The 23,820-nt window shown below is 57.2% G+C and overlaps 1 protein-coding gene across 2 annotated transcripts; it reads left to right on the forward strand.

Moving 5' to 3' along the window:
* The first annotated feature begins 3,395 nt into the window (after positions 1-3,395).
* TBC1D22B (TBC1 domain family member 22B) lies at positions 3,396-23,386 on the forward strand. Of its 2 annotated transcripts, none has more exons than XM_055819977.1 (13): positions 3,396-3,638; positions 8,425-8,481; positions 9,425-9,738; positions 10,607-10,786; positions 11,286-11,356; positions 11,844-11,972; positions 12,424-12,489; positions 13,415-13,529; positions 20,375-20,481; positions 21,014-21,089; positions 21,398-21,525; positions 21,713-21,864; positions 22,336-22,473. In XM_055819977.1, the coding sequence occupies exons 1-12, from the start codon at positions 3,583-3,585 to the stop codon at positions 21,821-21,823; spliced, it is 1,410 nt and encodes a 469-aa protein (XP_055675952.1). In that variant the 5' UTR covers positions 3,396-3,582; the 3' UTR covers positions 21,824-21,864; positions 22,336-22,473. The 2 variants fall into 2 exon arrangements, with proteins under 2 accessions (XP_055675952.1, XP_055675951.1); XM_055819976.1 differs by having other exon boundaries at positions 3,398-3,638; positions 21,769-21,864; positions 22,336-23,386.
* Positions 23,387-23,820: the final 434 nt, after the last annotated feature.

The raw sequence follows: 23,820 nt of genomic DNA on the forward strand, positions 1-23,820 counted from the left end.
GCTTAAGCTTGCCTGCCTTTCCCTGCCTCATCCCTCCTTGGGCTGGGACTGGCCACAGAGGAGCTCCTAGCTTCAAACCCCCGATGCCCCCATGTTCCCCAGGCAGGGGATGGGGTTCTCCAGAAACCAAGACCGAAGCCTTACATCCCTCTCAGAGTGAACTTGGGGTGAAACAAACTTCTGAAATCACACCCCATGCTGCGCTGCAGCAGCAAGGGGGCCAGGTGGTGGTTTCAGGCACCTGGAGACCTGCTCGAGACCAGTCTCATGTTTTGGGGTTTACACCGATCTTCCTGAGGGCAGGATCTGCGCTCACCCTGCCTCCGTGACACATCGAAACTGCATCACTCACCCTGAGAGTTGGTGGGGGTTTTTATGAGGAAAAAACCACTTTATTCACTGTAAAAAAACAACCGCAAAACCTTTCCAGTGTGTAAAGTTGAGTCAAATTTAGCAGCTTCAGCTAAAGAAACATATTTTTAAAAGGGGTAATCAGGGTGTTTCTTTCATCCTTTTCCAAGCTTTTGGTCCTCTTCCTCCAGGGTAATATTTTTGTGTCCTTAATCACAGTGTTTATTACAGTTAGGAGGGGGTTAAGCAACCCCAAAAATGAAACAACAGCTCCTGTTTCAAATTGAAGCAGCCACTTCAGTTAACCTGAAATGACACACAGGCACGCGTGTGCATTTGAAGGGCGAGCAGGTTGCAGGGACGGAGATCTCACCCCACTGCAAAAGCTGTGAGAAAAACAGAAGCGGCAAAATGTCACTTCAGGTCAAGCCTCACTGAAACTTCATCTTCCCTCCCCGAAACGGGCAGGCAGGGCTGGGCCCCCCGGCACACGCTTGGGGCCTCCTCAGCCGTCGGTACCGACCCCAACGGAAACCACCCCCGCGCTGCCAACCGTGCCACGGCAGCCGTAATCTCAGTGCCAGGCTACTACTCGTAGTAGTAGATCGCTCACTGTAGCATCCCTGCATGTGCACATGGGTGTAGATCCCCCCAAGCACACAGATTTGGTTCAGTTTAGCCCTCTTGGGCTCCTGCTGCTGCCAGCTGAGACCTGAGGGCAATCAGGGTGCCAAGGACTTGGATTTCAGCCCTTTCCCCCATCCTGAGGGGGGGTGTTGGTTCTTTTCTTTTGGGGAGAGGAGCAGGATGTGGGCAGAGCAGAGACAATGAGCCACCCTCCCTTGCCAGGGTGGAGGGGTTACTCTCCTGTTGCTTTAGCAGGGTGTTTCCAAACAAAGTCTTTGATAAAGCCAATAAAATGAAGCATAGGGAGATGATGTGTGAATTGCCATGGAAAAGCGGGAGGAAAAACTCTGAGGAGGATCTATGCCTCAGGCTGAGAGGGAACAGCAAAGCCAGGCCACCCTGCCTAGACGGAGGGGACAGCAGGCATCCAAAGGAGGCTTTGCAGGGATGCTCCGATGCCAAGAGTGGCCAGACGTCCAAGAGTGTCCAAGAGAGGACAGACGGACAGATTCTCTGGTGCGCTCAGCCTCACGCTGACACCCAGGGCTCCTGCTTCGATGTGGGATGCTTTCCATTTCGTGGAGTTTGCAGTCATGTTATGGGATGAAGTGATCTGCGATAACCCTGTTTGTTGCACCTTGTAGCCCACAGGTTTCTAATTCTGGGTGGAAGGAGCGTTTTTTTCACCCTGGATGGACCAGCAACTTTCTGGAAACTTTGCTAGTCCAACACAGTACCTCCTGACCAGGAGGGCTGTGATCTCCCTGCAGCTGGCTACCTCAAAAATACTCTATTTTTCCCAGCTCTTAAGTTTCCTTTCTCCGCTTCAGCTTCAGGGTGGGAAAAGGAACTGATTCTTCTCTCTCGGCTTTCGTTCTCGTTCAGAATTGAAAGCTGTCAGAGATCCTGGGCTCACTGCCAGAGGTACTAGGCGCGCTACCACGGTCCTGGGCTCGCTCTGCCCCCCAAAATATCTCCCTGTACTTGGAGAGCAGCTGCTGGAGAGGGAAGGAGCAGTAACAGGTTGTGTCAAGACAAAGCACCCAGGTGCCAGGCCAGGCCCTGCCGTGAGGCACCAGTGTCGGGCCTGTGCCGCCCTCTGCCGTCAGCCCTGTCCTCCCAAACCAGCCTGGTTTGACAGAAACGTGCCTGCTTTTTATTTTTTCTTCCTTTTTTTTGGAGTGCTCCCAACCCTCCCGCCTCCAGAAAGGCTCTCCAAGCCTCTCCTCAAGTGCTTGGCAGAAGCCATGATCCCGCCAAGCCGGGACCTGACCCTGAGGGGATGGCGAGAGCCGCATGTCCACCCTGGCCGGGAGGCTGAGCTGGGGGTGATAATTATCCCTTTTCCAATGACCCCAATGCCTGAGACACCCCGAGGGACACTTGGCTCCCTCCTGCCATTGCCCTGCCCTTTGCAAACAGGGGAAACTGAGGCGCCGAACTGACTCGTGGGGCACAGCCCTGCCGGCGGCCTGACTCTGAGAGGCGGCTGCTAATTCACCGAGGCCATCGCACGTTACCCCCAGGAGCAGGAGGTCACCATGTCCCCACAGCGCGGGGACGCTGGTGACAGCAGGCCCTGTCCCTCTGTGCCCATTCCCGCCGCCATCGAGGCCCTGTCACTGCTGGCCACCCCTGCAATGGCGTTTCTTCTCAGGGCATGAGAGGAATGGCAGTGCTCTGAGGGCTGGCAGGGTCCCACGTCACCAGGGAAGTTTGTGTTTTTTTGATATTTGTGAAGTTTTTCCTCAGTTTATTCCCGTGGTGACCACCTGCGCCTCACGGTATGCCCCATAACGGCAGCTTCTCCCTCACCCCGGGTGTCGTTATGAGGGGACACCTGGCACCAGGGCTCGGCTGGGAGCTGGAAATGGCCCCAAATGGCTTTACATTCTTGAGGGGACCATGACAGCCATGGGTGCCAGCAGAGCCACCCCGGGGTGCCACGGGGACCCCGCTGGGCCCCGTCACCAGCCAGTGTGTCCCTCCCGCCCCGCGCACGACTCCGTCCACCAGCTCCCCCCCGCGGCCCTGTGGGTGGTTTAACCCCCTTCCCCGCCCTCTCCCGATGGTTTCACCCAGGTACTTGCTGGGCGTGTCTCCCCCCCGCAGCGTGAATGGTCTCTCCCCTTCCCCAGGGCGGTGTTTAACTCCACCCGCCCTCCCCAATTCAGGGCTCCCCCGGCTCATCCCCCGGCCCACGCAGGCACCGCCGCCTTCGCGCCCCACTCCACGCCCCACGGTGCTAGTGGTTTGCTCCGCCCGGGGCGCGACGGTTAATCCCCTCCTCCCCCCTCAGATGGTCTCTCCCGCCTCACACAGCCCCGCCTCGAGCCCCGCAAACCCCGCCTCCTCATACGTCACTCCCTCCTCCCGCTCACGATTGGCCGAACCGCAATGCCTTGCCCGAAGCGGCCAATGGCGGCGTTCTCCCTGCCCGGAGCCAAGATGGCGCCGCCGGGGGTTGCGGGCGGGCGGCGGTGAGGCGGCCTGCGGGGGGGCCGCCGCCTTCCTCCGCGTTCCGCCGCTGCGCCGCGGGGCCGGCCGGCCGGTGGGCTCGCTCGCTCGCTGGCTGGCCGGCCGGGCCCACCCCTCCCCTCCGCCATGGCGGCCGAGAGCGGCAGGCAGTTCTGGAAGCGGAGTGCCAAGCTGCCGGGCAGGTGAGCGCGGGCCTGGCCCGGCCGGTACCGGCCCCCCACCGTCCCGCTCCCCGGGGAGGGGGTGCAAGGGCCGCAGCCCCCCCTCCTCAGCTGGGGGCCTTTGGCAGGGGAGCTGGAGCAGCTCCTCTGCCTTGGGAAGGGGTTGTCAGGGGCACCCCCCCCCCCCAACGGGGCTAGGGGGCGCGGGGTTCCCCCCCGCAAAGGTTGGGGGGCGCTAGGGGTGTGCAGGAGAGCTGGCTGGGGCTCCTGGGGTTCCCCCCTGCAAGGCTCGGGGGGTGCCAGTCGTGTCTGTCTCGGCTGTGGGGCAGGAGAGCTGGCTGGGGGCTGGGGTTCCCCCTGCAAGGGTAGGTGGGTGCCAGGGGTATCTACCCTGGCTGGGGGTCCTGGGGTTCCCCCCTGCAAGGGTGGGGGGGTGCCGGGGGTATCTACCCTGGCTGGGGGTCCTGGGGTTCCCCCCTGCAAGGGTGGGGGGGTGCCGGGGGTATCTACCCTGGCTGTGGGGCAGGAGAGCTGGCTGGGGGGTCCTGGGGTTCCCCCCTGCAATAGGGCAGATGCCAGAGGCACCCTGCAGGGGAATCTTGCAGGAGGAAAGCCCCCTGTGTAAGGGACAGGGGTAGTGTCAGGGTTGCCCCCTCACCTATAGGGCAGGGCAAGGCTGTGTGGGGGCTGCGGGGACCCCCTGTGTGCATCCTCTGCCCCGTGGGAAGCAGGGTGGAGGGGATCAGGACCTTGCAGACTCCCCTGGGAGCCAGGGTTGTACCGTCCTCCTTTCCAGAGATACTGAAGAAACCTCATCCCTTCCCAAAGCCCTTAGAGGTGTCACCTTGGGTGGCAGCAGCTCTGTCCCAAATAGGTGCCCCTGCCAGCGCACGTGCCCCCCCATTATCCTTTTCTGTGCTGGGTGTCACCCCTGTTCCACATCTGCTCGGATCAAGGGTCTGTGGGGGCTCTCTGTGTGCACCTCCCCTGCTTTGGTTCCTCTGGCTGGCATGTCCTGGTTCCTGCTGAGGCACTCACACTCACCCAGGGATGGAAGAAGCAAGTGAAATGTCTGAATCGAGCAGGGTTTAGGAAGAAGAGGCTGGTGGTGATGAAGGAGGTGCTCTCTACTTCTCTCATGGGGAGAGGGCACCCACCTCTCTGTGATGAAGGCTTTCACAAGTGCTGTTCCCGTTTGGTGTGCCTCACGTTTGTCTCATTTGCCTTATCTGAACCCTGCCCTTCCCCTCCTGGTGCGTGGACGAAGTCTGAAATGCTTAGTTGGCTTTAAATCCTGCTAGGCCAGTTAAATCTCTTTCTAATGTGCTTTCACTCGGTTCTTTGTTGCCGCGCTGGCTCCCTCAGGTTGGTGGGACAATCCAGGTCTGTGGCAAGCAAAGGGAAAGCAGTGAGCACTATGGGTTCCTCGCCTTCTGCTCATGGGGGAAGAAAGTGCTCTGCTCGCCCTGGGTCATTTTGTCTCCTGCTTGCTCCCATCCCTTACCCGGTGGTCACAGCCACGCTTCCAGCTGGTGGGCTTAAGACAGCATCTCTCTCCTCTGCAGCGGGTGACTTGGAGCTTTGGCTTGGAAAACTCAAACCAGGTGAACCGGTCTGGGAGGCAGCCAGTCCTGCCTAGACAATACACTCCAACGTCAAGTTTTTGGCAAAGTTCTCCCCTGCTCCTAGCTGGCTGCTTGGCAAATATCCTGCTGTCCAGGAGCCTTGTTACGACCTTTAAATACCCTGCGTGCCGGTCCTTTCCAGGGACGGTTACTGACAGGTCTTTGGCAGCACATCCACGAAAGGTGGAGGTGGGACGTGCTGCATCCATGGTCGCTAGATCCCTTTCTTCTTTTTTTGCCTGACCTTTGAGAGATCTTCCCGTACAGATTCTTGGCTCCCTCCTTTCTTTGCCCTGACAAGCTGGCAGAGGGAGGCTTTGTAAAGATTTGGAGACTGTTAGCTTCCTTTTCTGTGACGCTTTGTGCATTTGGTCGCTTAGTTGTATTAGCTTTTAGTTGGTGCTTTTGCCCTGTAGATTTAAGGTGGCACAACGAGTAAATGTTTCGTGTTTCCAATACTATTCTGTGGTTTTTGCATTGCGAATTCTCAACCCAGTAATTTTCTGGGGATGCGTTGGCCGCTTGGTCTAGTATGTTATCCTGTGCGATGGGTTGTTTATTTCCTGCTCTTCAGGGAGGTGGGCAGCCAGGCTCCAGGGGAAGGTAATTTAAATGCTGTTTTAAAAGGAAAGAAACAGAATCTGCTAGGAGTAAATATGTTCTGTGTGGCACTGAGGTTTCACGGATGTGCTTTCTGCTGCAGTGTCAATAACACACCCCCTGCAATGATCTCCTCAGGAGCAGCGTAACGCAGATACTGCAGCCGTTGTCCCAGGCACTGAACATAGGAGTAACAAGAAATGCCTGTCCCAAAGAGCTTAAACTGGGACAGGACAGGCAACTCATCCAGTCAGTTTGGGAGCACAGCATCAGCTTAGTTCTCGGCTCCTGACGCGGTGGTGTGTTTGCTGAGAGGCAGTGCCTGCCCTGAGCTTTCTGTCCCAGTAAAAGTCAGGCAAAGACAGCTTCAGACGGGGAGTTAAGCTTGGAGACAGCAGATTCATCTAGCTAAGCTGCATCAGTGCGTGTGAGTAAGTGCAGTTACTGAACATCACTTGGTGGTATCGCTCCCCTGCCTCGGTTTTCTCAGTGGGATGTGCTAATGCAGCTTCGTGGGGAGCCGTAGGATCTGCTGGGAGTCAGCTGCAGGGACGTGAGCTGGAGGAGCGGGATCACACATCGAGGTTACCACAGACACTACGGCACAAACCTGTCATCTGCAGTTGTGCATATTCTCGTGGATCTTAGAAGTCACCTGTTGCGCTCCTCCTGCCCAGCCTGTTGCACCCTCTGCATGGGTAGATAGGGCAGAGAGTCGGTGAAGATGGGACAGACCTGGGGAGAAGAACCTGCTTCACGCAGCAGACCTTCAAGCTCGCCGATGCAGGATGGTGGTATTCAGCCCTGCCTCTGTAGCCTGCTGGAAAGGAGACTGTCATCTGCATCTGTTTGTGTGGGAGCACAGGCTGATGGGCTGTGCAATTAGATCAGCTCAGGATGCTTTCTTTGGAGCGAGGAGCCTGGGTTCAAATTCTTTAAAAAATGCTGCTTGGGTGGTGGGACCTTCTGCCCTTGTATCAGCCATTAGCCAGTGAAGACCTCGGCCGATTGCTTCAGAGCCCCAGGAAAGGGTTTCCTCACCCGGAGCTGGCTGCCACATCCCCTCCTCTGTGTCTAACACACATCGTCCCTTTGGCTGGTAAAGTTCAGGCCTTTGCATGTGGGTCCCTGTGCAGAGAGGAGCAGCGCTGCGACTGCCGTCACGAGACGGTGCGAGCCCGGTGCTGGCTATCGGAGAGGCTCTGCCGGCTCCTGTGAGGAGCTGCCATGAGTCATTGGGAAGCAGCGATGATCTGGAGGGGTTGTTTTTCTTACTCCTGATAATCTGCTTGCTATGCCCACCCACGGGGGTGCCTCTGCTTAATAGCTGTCCTGACTCCTAGATGCTAATTAGTCAGCAAACTCTTTCCTAGGCTTGATCGCTGGTGGGTAAACACAGTGAGCCTTTTCAGCGCTTCCAGCCACGAGGGACGGCTGCTGCTGCGGCGAGCCCACCCCTCGCCAGGCTTCACCACCAGGATCTCTCTGTGCTGTAGTTGTTTCCAGCCTCTGCCCTGGATCTCTGCGTCTCTCCCCTGCCAGCTGGGCCTGTTGCTGCCACCTCCCCAGCATCAACTGGTTCCCAGCGCACTTCCCAGCTGCATCAGGCTGCCATTCCCCTCCTACACGGCTGGGCTCTGCTCGTTTTACTGCTGGGCACCATCTGCAGCTCCTGGAAACCAAGCCAGCTCTGTTGACCCAAGGGGAGCCTGTTCCTTGTGTGACAGCTCTGAATGGGCCCTTGTCTCCGCCGTGGGATGCGGGACTGTGCCGCGTACCAGGGGATGGGGAGGACTTGCTTTCTGGCGATGGTTTTTCAGGGTGGGGTGCCTGTGAATGGTTACCCAAGCGGAGATGATAACTCAGGATCCCTGTCTTGCATCCAGAGCCTGTAAAACTAGTGATGAGCACTCATCTAGTAGCTCCTCTCTGAGGTAATGCTTCCCATGTAGTGCCTGCAGCCCTTGGGCTCCCTGTCCCACTCCTGAAACATGGTGACTCATGTCAGGCCACATAGGAAGTAGTTAATTAAACTGGGATTTGGACTTGAGTCAAACTGTGTACCCTACCAGATGCTGCTTCGCCGTGGCATTTGCCACGAGCCTGAGAGCCAGCGTGGGGTTCAAACCCTCAAGTGTGCTGCAGAGGAGCCCCAGTGTCACAGGCTGGAGTCCCCCCGTGTCCCTCAGGGCTCAGAAGGGTGAATTCCCAAACCTGGAAATCCCCTTGGTGGAGAAGAGAATGAACATCAGTGTATGAGGCAGGGGGACTGAGACATGTGGTCACTTGGAGTAAATCAGTGGTACAGAAAAGAGCGGATCTCAAATCCCAGCTCAGGCTGGAGAGAGCCTAAGAGTTTAAACAAGGCTTCTTTTTGCTTTGCAAAGCGCAAATCTTCAACTGAATGTGGCACTTTGGCTCTAAGGCTTTGAAGACAGAAGGTTATTGAAGTTGCGTTTGGTTTGGATTTAGCTCCTGACAGCAGGCAAGAAGCGTGACCCCAGTCTAGGCTGAGGGGATTATTCGTGGGTGCTCTGTGGCCTTTTGCATCGTCGTCTTTCTTTTCTTTCCCCTTCCTGCAGCATTCAACCTGTCTATGGAGCACAACATCCTCCGCTGGATCCCCGGCTCACCAAAAAGTAAGTGTTTATCTCCTGGAGACACAGGCCGCGAGGCTTTGCAGGTTTTTGGCTCGGTCCTGCACTGGGTGGAGATCTCCAGCATCCCTCCCCACTGTGATATTCCAGCAGAGGAGGACAGCAGTGGGGTGCAGCGCTGGCTGGAGCTCTGCGAAAGCTGGCAGGGAAAGCGTATCTGCTGGTGCCCTTTGTGGCCCGAAATCCAGATCGGCCCAGCCACATCAAAGGAGACGGGCACGTTTTTTAGCAGTGACGCCTGAGCCTTCTGCTGCCCTTCAGGGACAGAGGAATTTAAGGAAGGGTCGGTGACCTGCCTGGCAGCTGCGAGGCTGGAGAACCGCAGCACCCTTCCCGGCAGGAAAAAGCAGAGCTGCTCTGAACTGCCTCCTTGTCCCTGTCTCGTGCTGTGTGGCTGTGAAGGCTTTCCCCCTTTTCTGTGACGCTTCAGGTGGTGGACTTTGACTCCTGTAGCTTAAGGGAAAGTGCAAAGGCTCCTCCTGTGCCTGAAAAAAAGAACCGGGCTGATCGGTCTGAGAGCGATCACTGCTGTACCAGGAGTGCCCACGAGCCCGGAGCAGCTCTGTCTACCCTCTGACATGCCTCTCCCCAGGTTGCAGGACTGTTTGGGTGTTGATTTACCTGTTTTCTGTAGGGTAATGGGAGGTGGAGCCGGAGAAATGGTACATCTCTCCCCCTTTGCCCTTCTGAACCGGGAAGCCTGGCGCCTCTCCAGCTGTCTGTGGCCTCCATGCCCAGCCATCTCACCAGCTCAGGCTCTGCCTCCTGGCAGCCCAGAGAGGCGTAACATATTCCTTGGGTTTGGGAGGAGGAACAGGGAAATTGGAAAAAGGGACTGGCTGATTGGCGTGAGGACATAGGGAAGGAAAGAAAATGGACCCGTCTAACAGCATAACTCCGCCACTGTTTTTTCTCTGGCTTCCAGCTTCATCAAGGACCGCTCCAAGGCCAACGCGCTGCCTATGAAAAGCAAGAAGGCCTCCAGCTTTCATGAGTTTGCGCGCAATACCAGTGATGCCTGGGACATCGGTGATGATGAAGATGAGGACTTCTCTTCCTCCTCTTCTTCTCTGCAAACTCTGAACTCTAAAGTGGCCAAGGCCACGGCAGCCCAGGTTCTGGAGAACCACAGCAAGCTGCGGGCAAAACCTGAGAGAACCCAGTCTGCTCTCAGCGACATGCCCACCAACTGCAAGGTCATCAAGTCCAGCAGCGAGGCCCAGCTCTCCAGGACGTCTGGTAAGAGCTGTCTTCAGGAGCAGCCTCTTGCTCCGCTGCTCTCCTTGTTGACGGCTGAACTCAGCCGCTTGCTGCTACTCACATGTTATGGGCGAGCAGCTATGGCACAGCCCGTAAGCTCAACAGGGGCTTTCACCTCCTTGTAGTATGCTGTACTCCAAGGAGCCATTTTTGGAGGGTTGGCCTTAACGCTTCACTGTCCTCTGCTGCTCAATATACTGCATACAGGCACGTCTGTCCCAGAGGATCCCGTGTTCTGGGTGCTAACAGATTTTGGACATCTGTTAAGCTCTTGCTCAGGGTTGCTCACTGTCTGCGTCCTTGGTGGCCCAGTGTGCTGCTCTTAGTGAAGGTCTGGACAAGGTCCTGTTGACCCCAGGTGGGTGCAGCTTGGGCAGGGAATTGGGCAGCGTCATTCCTTGCTCACTGTGCCTTGTCGCAGGCTGTGGAAGTAACCCAGCTGGTCCCTGCTGCCAGCGGGTGGCATTGGCAGCTCAGCGCCTCCTCGCTGTGCTCGCAGTTGGCTTGATCACTATTTAGATCAGTGGCGAGCAGAGCAGATCTGAAGGTCAGTTCTGGGATTCCCACAGCTCTTCCTGCCTCATCTCCTGTGTCCTTCTGCCCATGGCCTCCCATGTGAAGAGGGGAGTCTGGATGCAGGAGGAAGGAAGGAGAAATGATGGAAGAGCCGCAGCAGATGCTGTGAAGCAGCTGATCCATCAGAGTGGGCCAGTGATGCTCTGTTTGCTGGGGAGGAGAGGGGTGAAATCTGCGGTGGCAGGTCTCTTGACAGCAGCCAGAGGAGCGGGGTAGGGTTGGAGAGGTGCGGTGGTCTTCCCCACCTAACTGCAGCATCTGCTCCTTGCAGAGGAGGCCTGTGTGCGGACCCCCCTCCAGAAGCAGCAGTCCCTTCCCCTTCGACCTGTCATTCCGCTTGTCGCCCGAATCTCTGACCAAAATGCTTCGGGTGCTCCCCCCATGACAGTGAGGGAGAAAACCCGCCTGGAGAAGTTTCGGCAGCTCCTTTCCAGCCACAACACAGACCTGGGTGAGTGTGACAAAACGGGGGTGCCTGCGGGTGGGAAGGGGAAGGCAGAGGGGCCTGCTGCCTGCTTCAGATTGTAAACGGGTCTGCTCCAGGGTGGAAAAAATTACTACCTGCAGTGGCACCAAGTGAGACGGTTGCACAAACCGCTCTGTCGGCAGATGGTAACGTCCTCCACCAGCTCCCTGTTTGTTCCCAGCCTTTCTGCATCTCGCAGATGATGGTTGTCATCACTGGGGGCTGCTGGGCTCTGGATGAGAACTGAGGTTGCAGCACACTGGAGCCCCTGCAGCCACCAGTTCTGTGCCCAGGCTGAGCTGAAATCATCTCTACTCCCCTTGCCGCAGCCCCGCATCCCCAGTTATCGCTAATGTGGAGCTTTCCTGGAGGCTCAGTGTCTCCAGAGCCTGCAGGAGCAGACTGGGCTTTCCTCTCCTTCTAGGTGTAGTGGTGCCTGGACGTGCCTAGGATCTAATCCATTGCCACCACTGTCCGTTTGCAGATGAGCTGAGGAAATGCAGCTGGCCTGGCGTGCCCAGGGAGGTCCGGCCTGTGACGTGGCGTCTCCTCTCAGTGAGTACTCGGAGCTGTGACGCAGGAATCGGGGGGGAATGTGCCGAGCCAGGGACGTGCAGCTCTTAGACCTTCATGTTAGCCCGTAACCACGTTTGCTCTCGTTGTACCTGTGCCTAGCCTATGGGTGAGCTGTAGCGGTGGGTTTTTTGTTCTTTGGTTTTTTTTTTTTTTTTTTGGGGGGGGGGGTTGGGGTTTTTTTTGATCAGGAAATGTAATTGGAACATCTTTGAGCACAAAGCCCATCCTGGTGCTGGGAACGTGTGGTTCACTCTGTTTTGGGAAACCGGGTCCCCTGAAGTTGGGTCGCTCCAAGATTAGTAAAGGCATCAGGGGCTGGGAAAGCCAAATCCCGGGAAAGCTCTTTCCCCAGCTCCTGTGTCTCTGTGCCTGATGTTTCTGGGTGCACAGCCGACCGGCAGGATTTCAGAGGATGGTTTGTGGTGAGGGAAGAGGGTCTGCCTTGATGTGGGTTTTCCTGCTACAGGGTTATCTCCCCGCAAACATGGAGCGGCGAAAGCTGACTTTGCAACGCAAGCGGGAGGAGTACTTTGGTTTCATCCAGCAGTATTACGATTCCCGGAATGAGGAGCACCATCAAGACACCTACCGACAGGTACAAGCCCTCTGCTTGTCGCCTGGATTCCTCCCTCGGTTACATCCCTTTCCTCCCTCGGTTACATCCCTTTCCTCCCTCTTGCTGCTACTTGTCCCTGCAGCTGGGGTCATGCTGGGGCTTCCTCTAGCTGTAACTAGTAGGAGTCTCCTCCTTGGGGACAGGGTACCACGTTTCTGTCCATCTTCTTACGGGTATTAGTTGAAGTCTTCTCTAAATTAAGGTCATAACTAGATTTCAGACCCCAAATCTTTCCCAGCTCTGGCCACCTGCCCACACCTGAGCAGAAGAGACTGGAGATGAAACTGTAGATGATTTTCTCGGTGCAGCTGTCATCTGTAGCCCTTGCTTGAGGAGACACTGAGGGGTGGATTCTTCTCTGGTAGCCTGTGATGAGTTATTGTGGCCCCGGAAAGCATGGCTGGTGTATATAACCCACCTTCTCTTCTAGATCCACATTGACATTCCAAGGACCAACCCGCTCATCCCCCTCTTCCAGCAGCCACTCGTCCAGGAGGTAAGGGGGAGCGAAGCTCCTGCCCCACATTTGCCGTGGGGTGTGTGTGGGGGTTAGATCTCACTGCCTAGACATCCCTAGCTTTGCAGGGAAACTTCCCTGGCTGGCAGCTCCAGATGCAAATACCTGCTGAAACTGTCTGGTCTTGTCCCACGTTTCTGAAAGACATCAGATTTGGAGCTCAGGGGTTAGGAGATCAGCTCTTTCGTGGCGAGATGTAGCCAATGGTTGATAAAAGACCTGAAGTTTTTTGTTTGTGTGGGTTTTTTTTTTTTGTTTGGTTTTTTTTGAGACAAATTCAAGGCATCTGAACCAGAACAGAAGATCAGTTCTGTGTTGCTACGAAATCTCCTTTGTGCAAAGCAGTATGTGAGAAACCCAGGCAGGGATGGGTTTGAGAGGTGGCCAGGAGGCGTGGGCATCTGTCCTCTTTGGAAATAAGCTCAGCATGTGTATGTGATATGTCAGAGCGTTGTGTCCTGGCACTGGGACAGTCTGGAAATAACACATCGATTGCAGGGGGGAGGCTGCTCTGTGGGGAGCTATCCCAATCTGTGATGTGAGTACCCTGCTGATAACAGCCTTGGCTTCCCAGGTGATCGGCCAGGCGTGCTGCTTTGCTGATGGGCAGCCCTGGCCTGGGGGTGGAAGGGGTCTCAAACCACCCGCATCTTGAAAAGTTGGGTCTGCGTTTCTTTGATGAGGAGCCTGGGCTGCCTCGTTCTGTGAAATCTGGCCTGTCTGTGGGATCTGTGGATCGTACGGAGTCTCTCCGAGGACCTGTACGCTTCATATCTTACTCGTATTGCTGCAGAAAAGCCTGTCAGCGCATGATCTCTGCTCCCTGAGCTTAGCAGTTACACTTTTCTGCCTTTCCTTTGTGCACGGCTAACGCAGGTACCTGCTTTCCCTCATTCTTCCCTAGATCTTTGAAAGAATCCTGTTTATCTGGGCCATTCGACACCCGGCCAGCGGCTACGTACAGGGAATCAATGACCTGGTCACTCCGTTCTTTGTTGTGTTCCTCTCGGAGTATGTTGGTAAGTGACATTTGCCGCTCGAAGCACGGTGCTGCCTCTTGACCACGGTGTTTGAAATGGCGTGAAGTGCTGGCAGCAGCAAAGCTTGCCTTGCTGGAGGGGCGATGTGTTCTTCCTTCAGTGCCTGTGCCAGGCTCGAGGTGCGTCTTGACCTCTTCTTGTGTCTTTGCTGCCTGGTTGAATTGACTTCAGTTTCCTCATCTTGCTGAGCTCTGCAGAAGCTGAAGCGCGAAGGGTGGATTTCCATTGGAATGCATTTCACATCCTTACAGCTTGGAGGAAAGTGGGGTCTTTTGGGTGCTGAGGGAGTTCAGGCAAAGCCCTGATACGCAGCTGGGGAGGGGAGGCTCTCTCAAAGCTTGAGCTTGGAGCTAGTCCTTGCTCTAGGAAGAATGAATGAAGTACAAAGAGACCCTGCTGAGAATGTAAAATAAAACTATTGAAATAAAAATTCCTGTCCCGTGCTGCTAGTACAGGCGTGTTTCTCAAGCTGAGGGTTTGAGAAGGCAAATTGACTTCTCCCTGCTGCTTTTGCCTTTCTTGTCAGGCAGTTGCTTTTAGCTGGAGCTCAAGGCATTTCCACCCGTAGCAGATTTATTCTTTCTCCAGCTCTAGCTGTGGTTTGGGGTTGACGTTAACGCTGGGATGCCGTAATCCCTATGCCTAAAGGCTCTTAACTTTCACTGTAAACAGAAGGACAAAGGAATTTATAAGACGCTACTAGCGACAGAAATCCTGTTGAACAAATATTTTTAAGGTCTGATCCAAAGCTTATTGATGCCACTGGAAGCCTTCCACTATCCAGCTAAGGCTTCCTCTTCTGAGAACGTTACAGAGAAATAAGCCATCTTGCTTTCTACCGTAGCCGCCTGTGTGGTCAGGATTGATCCCTGGGAAGTGCTGTTGCTCCTCACAGCCTGAAGGAGAAGGCACAAGATGTGGCTCTGCTGCCAGCTGGAGTGAATTCCCTTTCCTGGAAGGTCAAGAGCCTGTTGAGTCGGGTCTGAGTAGGTTCCCTTTGAGTGGTTTTTCCTGTGCCTTATCTCCTGAGTAGCACTGGTGGCACTTCGTCTTGGTGCAGGCTGGTTGCTCAGGATTAATTCACTGGGTTGGAAGCACTGCTGTGCACAGGGAGTTACCTGTGCCAGAAGGGAGCTGGCGTGAAGCATCAGAGCTGCCTGTGGGTACCTGGTGTGACTTCTTGCAGTCCTGTACCGTCTTGGTGTTGGGGCTCAGCGCTCTCTGCATGTGGCTGCAGAGGCTGTGCTGCATTGTGCCTGTCCACCTGCTGCTGGTTGTGCTTCTCGCCACCTTCCAGGGCGGTTTTCACCCCACACTGATGCTTCCTCTCCTCCGAATGCCGCCTCCCTGTTTCCAGCTAGCTCTGAAACTTGTGTTGGATGAAAAAAAACCCTCCGTGTGAGACACGTTGAGTTGAATTTGGCCAAGCGACATCGTGCGTCCCCTTCTGTCCCCAGAGCCTGGGATTCAAAGCCAGCCTTTAGGTCACGGGCTGGCTCGGTGGCCACCTGCTCCCTGGTCTGTAGCCTTCAGAAGTTCAGGATAAGATCACTAATTGCCTGGAATCTAGGTGGGAAAGGACTAGCTGCGCTCGGTGTGACGTAACCCCTTGTGCAACAGGACTGCGGTCGCTGGTTTGAGCGTTGCCTGTTCTCTACAGCTGCCTTTGCTGACAGGGCCCTGGAGAATGGTGCTGGGCAGGGCAGGTCTGGAGGTTCTCCGTGTTGGATCACCAATTCCCAGGATCCCGGGATTAGCCAAATCTGTGCTGCTCCCCAGCCCGTGCAGCAGGAGAGCTAAAAGAAGCCTTGCACAGTGCGGTAACCCTTGCGCAGCACGTGCCAAGGGGCAACTTGCCGTTCGGTGGCAATTCTCTTGCTCAGAGGAAATCCTGCTGCTGTTTCCCCAGCTGTATCCCCTTGGGAAGGGGGATGATCTGTATGGCTCGGGCAGCCCCTGCGCACGGAGCCGCTGAGGGCCGGCATACCTGTGTGTCAGCTGAGGGTATTTCCACGTTCCACGGTGTGCGTACAACCGGCCTGGAAAAGTTTCCCTTGCCTTTCCTTGAAAGCCAGCTCTGGGAAGTTGGCACCAGCACTGGCTCCATCCTCAAACCTCTTGCGCTTGCTGCCCCTGCTCTCCTTTCAGAGCGGGTGGTTTGTTGACGACAGGATGCTAGAAGGACCCGCTGTGCTGCCAGCTGGCTCCTGCGCTCGCCGCCTTCCCGGGGACGGTTGTGTCGGAGCTTTCGGAGGGCTGTCTCCCGCAGCGGCTGACTCAGCAGGACCCTGCAGCTCTCCAGGGGCTGCGGTGTGGTTCAGAGCTCACGGGGGGAGGCGGGGGGGTTCACAGGCTGTTGGCTTTGGTTAGGTGTTCAGCGCAAGGCCAGGCTGACGCCCTGGTCTCCTACTGCTCAGCCTAGTGGCTTCTTATAAAGCAGTCGCGCCGCCGGTAACAGGGTGATCCCCAGCTCCCAGTTCACTGTAGGCCTCTAACCCATCATCCCATGCTTTGGGCAGGCATTGCATTTGCAGGCGACAAATCAATTTTTCCTGCAAATCCAGTTAAAACCTCTCCTTGGTGCTCTTCAGCTGATTAATGTGTCTGGCCGATAGCATCTCCGCTATACATCAGCTACTAGACCAAGGTCTAAAACATCCCTCAGAGGGCTTGTCTGGCTTCCACCAAGGGCTAGAACGTGTCCATGGGGACACCTTTGGGCAGGGGGATGGTTTGTAGCTTATCGAGCACATTCTGTAGCTTTTCAGGCACGTTCGAGGAACAATTTGGCAGCTTCCTTTTGTTGGAGTTGACATGAGCAACAAACCAACAGTCAGCATTAACCCAGCAAACTCCCAAGCCCTTGTGCACGGAGGGAGTAAACACAGCTTGCTTGGGGGAATAGTTAGAGCCGTTTGGCTGGCCGTGCTGCTGTGTCTTTGACTTGATGCCTTTCCGTCCTCACCACAGAAGCTGTGGGGAGGAGGGGTGTACGCCCCTCCGGGTCCTGAAGGAGGTAATGGGACCAGTGAGTGAAAAACGTTTGCAGGAAGCGGTTTCTTCTGCCTGCCCTGGGATGCTTTGGCAACTGGATGACCCCTGCCTCTCCCTAGCCTGACTGAAAGGGTCCTGCTGCTGATGTTTCCCTCTTTCTGGGCAATGCCTGGAGTCCAGCGTCTGTGCCCCTTTGACCAACTTCAGAAAATACCAGCTAGGCTGAAGCAGCAGGGAGAAGCAGCTCTTCCCCAGAGCTCCCAGTCCCCGCTTCTGAGCCTCCCCTGCCTCCTCCTCCAGTGCCAGCTGGACAAGTTGCTTTTTCTGTGCACCCAGTCTGGATGCAAAATTCGTGCTCCTTCCAGGTGCTGGGCAGACTGCTGTGAGCCCTTGGCAGACGGGGCAGCAAAAACTGCTGCGTTTCCCCCTTTCCCCCAGCGCGGCAAGCTGGCTCACCTTCTGTGATGCTCTACCTGCCTCCTGCGCGAAGACGGCTGCCTTCAGCTACTTGGCAGCAAGCACGGGCGCTTTGGGCCCCTGCCACTGCCAGATCCGTAGCTGGAGCGATTCCTCCTCCCGTCTGCTCGGTGGCTTCTGCCCCAGATTGCTGAGCAGCGCTTGTTTTCAGCTGGTGCTGCCATGAGGAAGAGCTCGAGGGAGGTGCTGAGGCTGCAGGGGCAGCTGAGCCTGCTGTTGCTGCCCTCGGGGTAGGACGGGCGCAGGCTGCCAGCGCTGCTGGGGCGGTGAGGATGGAGAGAGGCAGTCTGGCGTGCGAGGAACCGGGGCAGGGATGGCACCTTGGCACCTGCCGGGGAAACCATATGCCCCTTTTTCCAGAGAGGACCCAGCAAGCACAGGGATGCTGAGCTGTTGGTCCTGCCAGAACTGCCTCCCAGCTCGGGTCCGCAGCCTGTCCTGCTGCAGAGTCACTCCCAGCTTTCAGGGCTTGCGTCTGCATTTCAAATGGCAGTGACAGACCTCAGAAAGGAGCTCAGCATCCCCAGGTAGTGTCCGGGCCAGCCCCTGCACCCTCTCCCAGCGCTCTGTGCCCATCTCGGTGTATGACACCGCCTCCATCCCCCGTTCAAAGCCTTGTATGAGGGGTTGTCCCGGCTTGGGGACCTGTTTGGCACTTCACTGAGTCTGCGGAGGGGAGCAGTGCCATGGGAAGTATTGATCTTGCTCACTCCTAGCTGGCTTTGTTAGAATATATGTATATATAAATACTAATCGTGGTTAAATTAAGACTCTGTTTCCATCTGAGCAGACGTGGAGCTTGGGTGAAGGGACAGGGAGCCTCGTAGTCACACCGCAGCCAGCCCAGCCCAGGCTGCCACATCAGCCTTGTTCTGAACTCCAGTTTTGCCCTGGACGTGTCGCTCGCTGCACGTGGGGCAGACTCGCCCCTGACTCTGCAGAGCTGCGAGCCGAGACCGGGCTGCGCTGTTCTCCGCGTGCCTCGTCCTGCGCTGAGCCCCGGCTGCCAGAATACGGGGAGCCCTCGGAGCTCCCCTGTGGGAAGCCGGGGGGGGGGGAGGCTGGAGCCCTGGCTCCTCGGCTCTGCTCCAACCTGTGCCCTGCCTGGCATTTGAGGCAGGGGTTCAAGTGGGACTGTGATGTCCCTCTCCTCTGCCCACCCTGAGCCCTGTCGAAATGTCGCTCGCAGGAACTTTGCTCTCCCCGAGCCCCAGCTGCCCTTGGGCACCCTGTGACGCCGCCAGCAGTGTCCCGACTGCTGTCACCGTGCCGCTGGCTGCCTTTCAGTCCCCGTCAGAGCCATATGTTGAGTATCTCCCTCCTTTCCATGTGGCCTCTTTAATGATGCTGCCGAGCAGATGTTTATGCTGAGCCACGCACTCCAGAGACCTGGGTGGTTTTTTTCCAAAGCTTCTTGCAACGTGTGCGTCGGCTCATGCTGGGGATCTCCTGCCACTCTTCTGCTTTGACATTGGCGTGCTGGCAGTTGCTCCTCTTGTCCCCATGCCAGCGCAAGCAGCGGGGTGTTCCCCGTCACCCGGGCAGGTCACCACGTCCCCTTCTCCATCACTGCCCTCATGCCTGGAGCTCCGTGGGGGAGGCCTTCTGCACGTGGCCCCGTCCTGTTCCTTTGCCTGCCTGTCCTCCTGTCTCTGGGGGGGGGAATTATGTGGGGAAAATGGGTATTAAACAGATTTTGCCTGCCTGTCTCGTTACCCGGAACGTTTGCGAGGGGCTGCAGCGAAGCCAGCAGAAGTGTGCTAGTTTGGGATGATGACCTGCAGCTGGAAAACAGCTTTGCTGCCCTTTCTGCAGTACAAGGTTGCCAACTTAATGCAGGGTTAAACCCTTGCTTGTCCCTAAAGCTCCTGGTGGCAGTTTGCCGTGGGTCTGAGCTCTGCCCTGGAGGAGGAGCAGAGGTGAGAGCAGCGTCAGCCACTGGCTCTGACCTTCCCATCCTGCAGCCCATCTGTTGGTGCCAGCGTTCACAACGCTGCCAGCCTGCGACAGCTGCCCTGCGGCGTGTCTGAGCCAGGAGGGTGGCCCGGCTCCATCCCCAAGCCCCGTCTTCCTCTCTTGCTCTTTTCCAAAGAAGATCAAAGACACTTGTTAGGATTTCCAAGCCTCTGGGTTTGGAAAGGGGCCAGTTCAGCCCTGGCATCTGTTGATCTGATCTAGTGGCACGACCGCAGCGGGACGGGTGCTCTCCTCTTGAGGAGGAAAGGGAGGGAGCTGGCAGGTCAGGGGGACCAGATCTGTGTCTCCTGCCTGTCCCAACCTTCCACTGCCTTCCCGTGCCTGTTGCCCTCTGCAGCCTCCGGGTTAAGGTGAGCCTGGCCCAGAGCCGGTGATCTCTGCTCCAACCTCGGCTAGCATCGCTGCTGTCCCACCCTTGAGGCACTTGATCTCTCCCTTGCCCTTCCTGGGGGTGGTTCGTAAGCCCATGTAAAAGCAAGGGCAGCCTTTTGCACTCCGTGAGTACCCTTTGGGGACGGAGCTGCCACTAACCCTTGTCCTGGCAGGCCCTCAGGTCACTGGGTTTGAAAAACAAGCTTGCACAGATCTCAGCAACGGGGCTGCTTCTGCCGGCTGGAGCTCTCCGGTCGGCTGGGCTCGAGGAGGAGGATGAGGAGGAGGACGAGCAGCTCTCTGAAGCTGAGCACTCTCCCTGCTCTCAGGCTCTGCGCTGGATTTAACTCGGAGCCTTTTTGCTTTCCAGGAAGATGTTCACGTGCTTTTGCGTCCTTGCAACTGTGCCCGAGAGTCCTGCTCTCCTGTAGAGGTTTCTGAGGCTTTGGCAGTTCTTCTTCGTGGGTTCTCAGAGCTGGCAGCCACTTTTTGGGCACCTCTGTTGGGCTGCAGTCCTGGGATGATGCTGAATCTGACTGGGAGGGGGAACCGAGCTCCCTTGTGCTGCCCCAGGCCAAGGGCAGCGTTTCCTTCCCTGGTTTCTGGCTGCAGCCAGGGATTCGCTTCTCCCCGTGGTGCTGCCAGCAGGCAGAGACCTGCCGTCACCCACAGGGGGATGCGCTCCAGCTAGAGGGGTCCCACGTGCTGGGAGCTTGGTGCACGCACAGCCCTCGTCCCAGAGGGACCACAACAGCGGCAGCGCTGTGGGATCCCTCCCACGGGGAGCTGGGCTGGGTTCAGGTCACCGGCGCTGAGATTTTGGGGGTCCTTTAACCCCCTGGGTTAGTTATCCTGCGTCAGTAGGTCAGTGCGTGGGTGCTGTGCGCCAGGCAGGTCGCTCACGTCGCGCAGGGAGCCTTGTAGTTATTCTTGCCCTGCCTTGGCTTGATGAAGCCCCTCAGTGTCCCCCATCCTCCTAATGTGCTCTTCTCTGTGTTTTGCAGAGGAGGACGTGGAGAACTTTGACGTGACGAACCTGTCACAGGATGTGTTGCGGAGTATCGAAGCCGATAGCTTCTGGTGCATGAGCAAGCTGCTAGACGGGATACAGGTGAGCCTCTGGGGCCAGGGAGGTTTTTCTCCCCTTGCTGGGGTAGCAGTGCAGGCATCTCTCTGTGTCTATTACATATATAAAGCGCCTATCACCATATTGATAAACATTCTTTGGAACCACTCTTGGCGGCAGAGGTAAGAACAGGAGGCAGTCTGTTAGTACCTCAGCACTCCTGTTTCCAAACGATTTAAAAAAAACAAAAAAAAGCCACAAGACTTTGCTGCCAGCTTGCCTGCCTGGTGTTTAATACTGCCGCCCCACCAGGGTTGATGTCCCAGCATCAGGGAGATTTTGCTGGTTTACTGAGGTAAATCTGTGGGTAAAATCCTGGAGGAATAAGATGCTGCGGCTGATGGGTGGGTGCTGCCCTGACTAGGGATTTCATGGCAGGCAGATGATCCTGGTGCTCAGGAGCCATGTCTCCTTGGCTCATGGTGATCTTGGCTCCCTGTGGAGCTGGGGATCTGATTTTGGTCATTTCTAGCTGTTGTGAGAGCTGCTGCTTCTGACTCCTGGCCTCTCCCTGCAGGATAATTACACCTTTGCACAGCCAGGGATCCAGAAGAAAGTCAAAGCCCTGGAGGAGCTGGTCAGCCGGATCGATGGTAGGTGACAGGGGGATCTGAGGAGGTTGGAGTCACAACAGCAGGAGGCCACCTTTGCAAGCAGTATGCTCAGGGCAGGGGTAGACCCTTGGCTACAAGACGTAAGGAAGCAGGGCAGGGTAGGGTCAGCAGAAACCTCCTGGGGATGGGCTTTGGCTGGCCCGGTGGCCCGGGGTGGCAGGTGGAGGTGTTTGGGAGAGCAAGGTCTCAGCCTGAACGTGCATGAACGCGTGTGTTGAGGGCAGTGCCGTGCGCGGGAGCTGGGGCACCGTGGTCCCCAGGTGTGTAAGTGAAATGTGCTGTTTCAGAGCAGGTACATAACCACTTTAGGAAGTACGAGGTGGAATACCTGCAGTTTGCCTTTCGCTGGATGAACAATCTGCTGATGAGGGAGCTGCCTCTTCGCTGCACCATCCGCCTCTGGGACACCTACCAGGTATGCAGGCTCCCGCTGCCTTCCCTGCCTGGCTGGTGACGGGGGGGGCCGGTTCCCTGCACTTGGGGGACGGGGGTCTTGCGGCAGCGCTGCGCAGCTGGGGGGATGAGGGAAGCAGAGCAGTGTGGCCCTGGGACATTCGCAGCCGGTTGGGTGATGGGTGGCCCAGCAGGACACCTGTGTCCAGGGAAGACGTGCTCCAGCTGAGCTGCAGGAGCTGACCCGGCGTTTTGCTGTCCGCAGTCGGAGCCGGAAGGATTCTCCCATTTCCACCTGTACGTCTGCGCCGCCTTCTTGATCAAGTGGCGGAAGGAGATCCTAGATGAGGAAGACTTCCAGGTAAGACCCTGCAGTTGGGGGTAATTCCCTGGGGGGTAGAGGGGAGGGAATTGCTCTGGCTGGGAGCTCAGCATGGACACGTCTCAAGGCTGGCTCCGACATCATCCAGCCCCGGGGGCTTTGTCTAAAATTAACGGCTGAGCCTCAGCGCTCAGGACAGAGCGCTGCTGGAGGTCCGGACATCACATCCCACCTCTTCCCCGGGCTCTGCCCACGGTAAATCCCTTGTGTTTGCCTTCTGCTGTCTGGCTGTACCGCTGGGGTGGCAGCAGCCTTTATCTCAAGCGGTTTGGAGGCATCTGAGGCGCTTCACTGATGCAGCTCCAGACGCGAGCACATCTCAGCGCTGCCTCGGAGCCTTTCAGACCTGCGAGTGTGGGGGGCAAGAGTTAGTGCCGCTGCCTCCGAGCCTGCTCCGGAGCTGGGCTCTGCCTTCAGCCTCCCCAGCCATCGCGCCTTCCCCTCTTTCAGGGCCTCCTGATGTTGTTACAAAACCTGCCCACGATACACTGGGGTAACGAAGAAATCGGGCTCCTGCTGGCCGAAGCCTACAGACTCAAATACATGTTTGCGGATGCCCCCAATCATTACCGCCGATAGGTGCCGGGACTCGACTCCCTCCTCTCCCCCGTGCCCACCCCCTCGTCCTGGCCCGATCTGATCACTGTGGCATTTTTGTCGTCCCAAGTCCTCGGACACTCCGGCCGGGAGCTGCTCCTCGCTGTACAAAGCTCACATCGACTCTTGTCTTAACTTTTAACGTGTGCCTGTCTGCCACTCCATGCGCCTGGATGTGCCACTCCACTGACCGTCAGTATTTCACGCTGTGCCGGTGGCTCGAGCCAGGGAGAGAGGCTCGAAGGGGCTGGGGGAGGACAGGGGAGGGGGGGGGCAGCTTTACAGATGAACTGAGCCGAGGATGAAGCCCTCCTGTCCTCTGCACCCCCGGCCCTGGGCTTGTCCGGCTGGGACCACCTTGGCTTCGCTGCCTCGTGTTAACCTGCCACCGCGCGCACTGCTCCGGCTGCTCCGGCTGACACCGCTCGCTCCAACTCCCAGAGGAAAATGCCTTATCAGAGACCCGCCTGGCCGGAGACGCCTCCCCCCGAGGGCAGCAGGGCAAGAAGTTTCTCTCAGGGGCCGGCTTCGCTCCAGGGGGCCGGAGACCCCAAGCACTTTGTGGGGTCGCGAGGGAGCCCCTCATGCCTGCCCTCTCTCCTCTTCCCTATCCTCCTCGCCTCCCTCTCCCCCAGGGCAGCGGGGTGGGCACGGCGGGGGGGGGGGGACACAACCACTCCTTTGAGGGGACTTTTGGTGACTGATGTGCCGTCGGTACAGCCCCCTCCAGCACGGGGGGAGGCGCGGGGGGCCGGTAGGGGAGCAGCATCTCCTGAAACCCCCTTGCGAAGCCCCCGTTCCTCCGAGGCGTTCTGTGTATATTGTGTTCTTGTGTATATGGGTCAAAGATGTACAATATACGTCTTCTGTTTGTAGCAGATAATGATTTTATATTTATAACGTGCACCCCTTGTTCTCCCCATCCTCTCCTCGCCTGGGAAGGATGCCTGGGTACGGCCTCTGGGGCTTTGGACCCCTCCAGAGGTGGGGGGGGCACTTTGAGCCGCAGGTAATTTCTGCCCTAACGTGTTTTTTTGCAGTGTTGGGTCTGCCGGGAAGAGGTGGGATAGAAACGTGTGTCCCAAGGCTTCCCCTGCAAGGGGGATTTGGGCATTTAGAGGAGAGGGGAGCGCCCAGCGGGAATCAGGGTATCCGGGCTCGGCGGCTCCGAGCGGGGCGAGGGCAGAGCCCTACCAGTGCTGCTGGTGGGACCCTCCAGGGAGGAACGATCCCGGACCCGGCGCTGGCTGCCCCCAGCGCTCCCTGGCCCTGCCGGGGCTTCTCCCTGGGGGAGGTGGCAGGGGCTGGGCTGCCCTCACCGCCGGCTGCTGCGAGATC

This window comes from Falco peregrinus, chromosome 16 (assembly GCF_023634155.1).
Source record: "Falco peregrinus isolate bFalPer1 chromosome 16, bFalPer1.pri, whole genome shotgun sequence".
NCBI lineage: Eukaryota > Metazoa > Chordata > Aves > Falconiformes > Falconidae > Falco > Falco peregrinus.

Coding starts and splice junctions, on each gene's coding strand:
- TBC1D22B (XM_055819976.1), top strand. CDS start 3,583: ATGGCGGCCGAGAGCGGCAGGCAGTTCTGGAAGCGGAGTGCCAAGCTG. Junction 9,739..10,606: donor CCAGCTCTCCAGGACGTCTG/GTAAGAGCTGTC, acceptor TGCTCCTTGCAG/AGGAGGCCTGTGTGCGGACC. Junction 11,357..11,843: donor TGACGTGGCGTCTCCTCTCA/GTGAGTACTCGG, acceptor TTCCTGCTACAG/GGTTATCTCCCCGCAAACAT.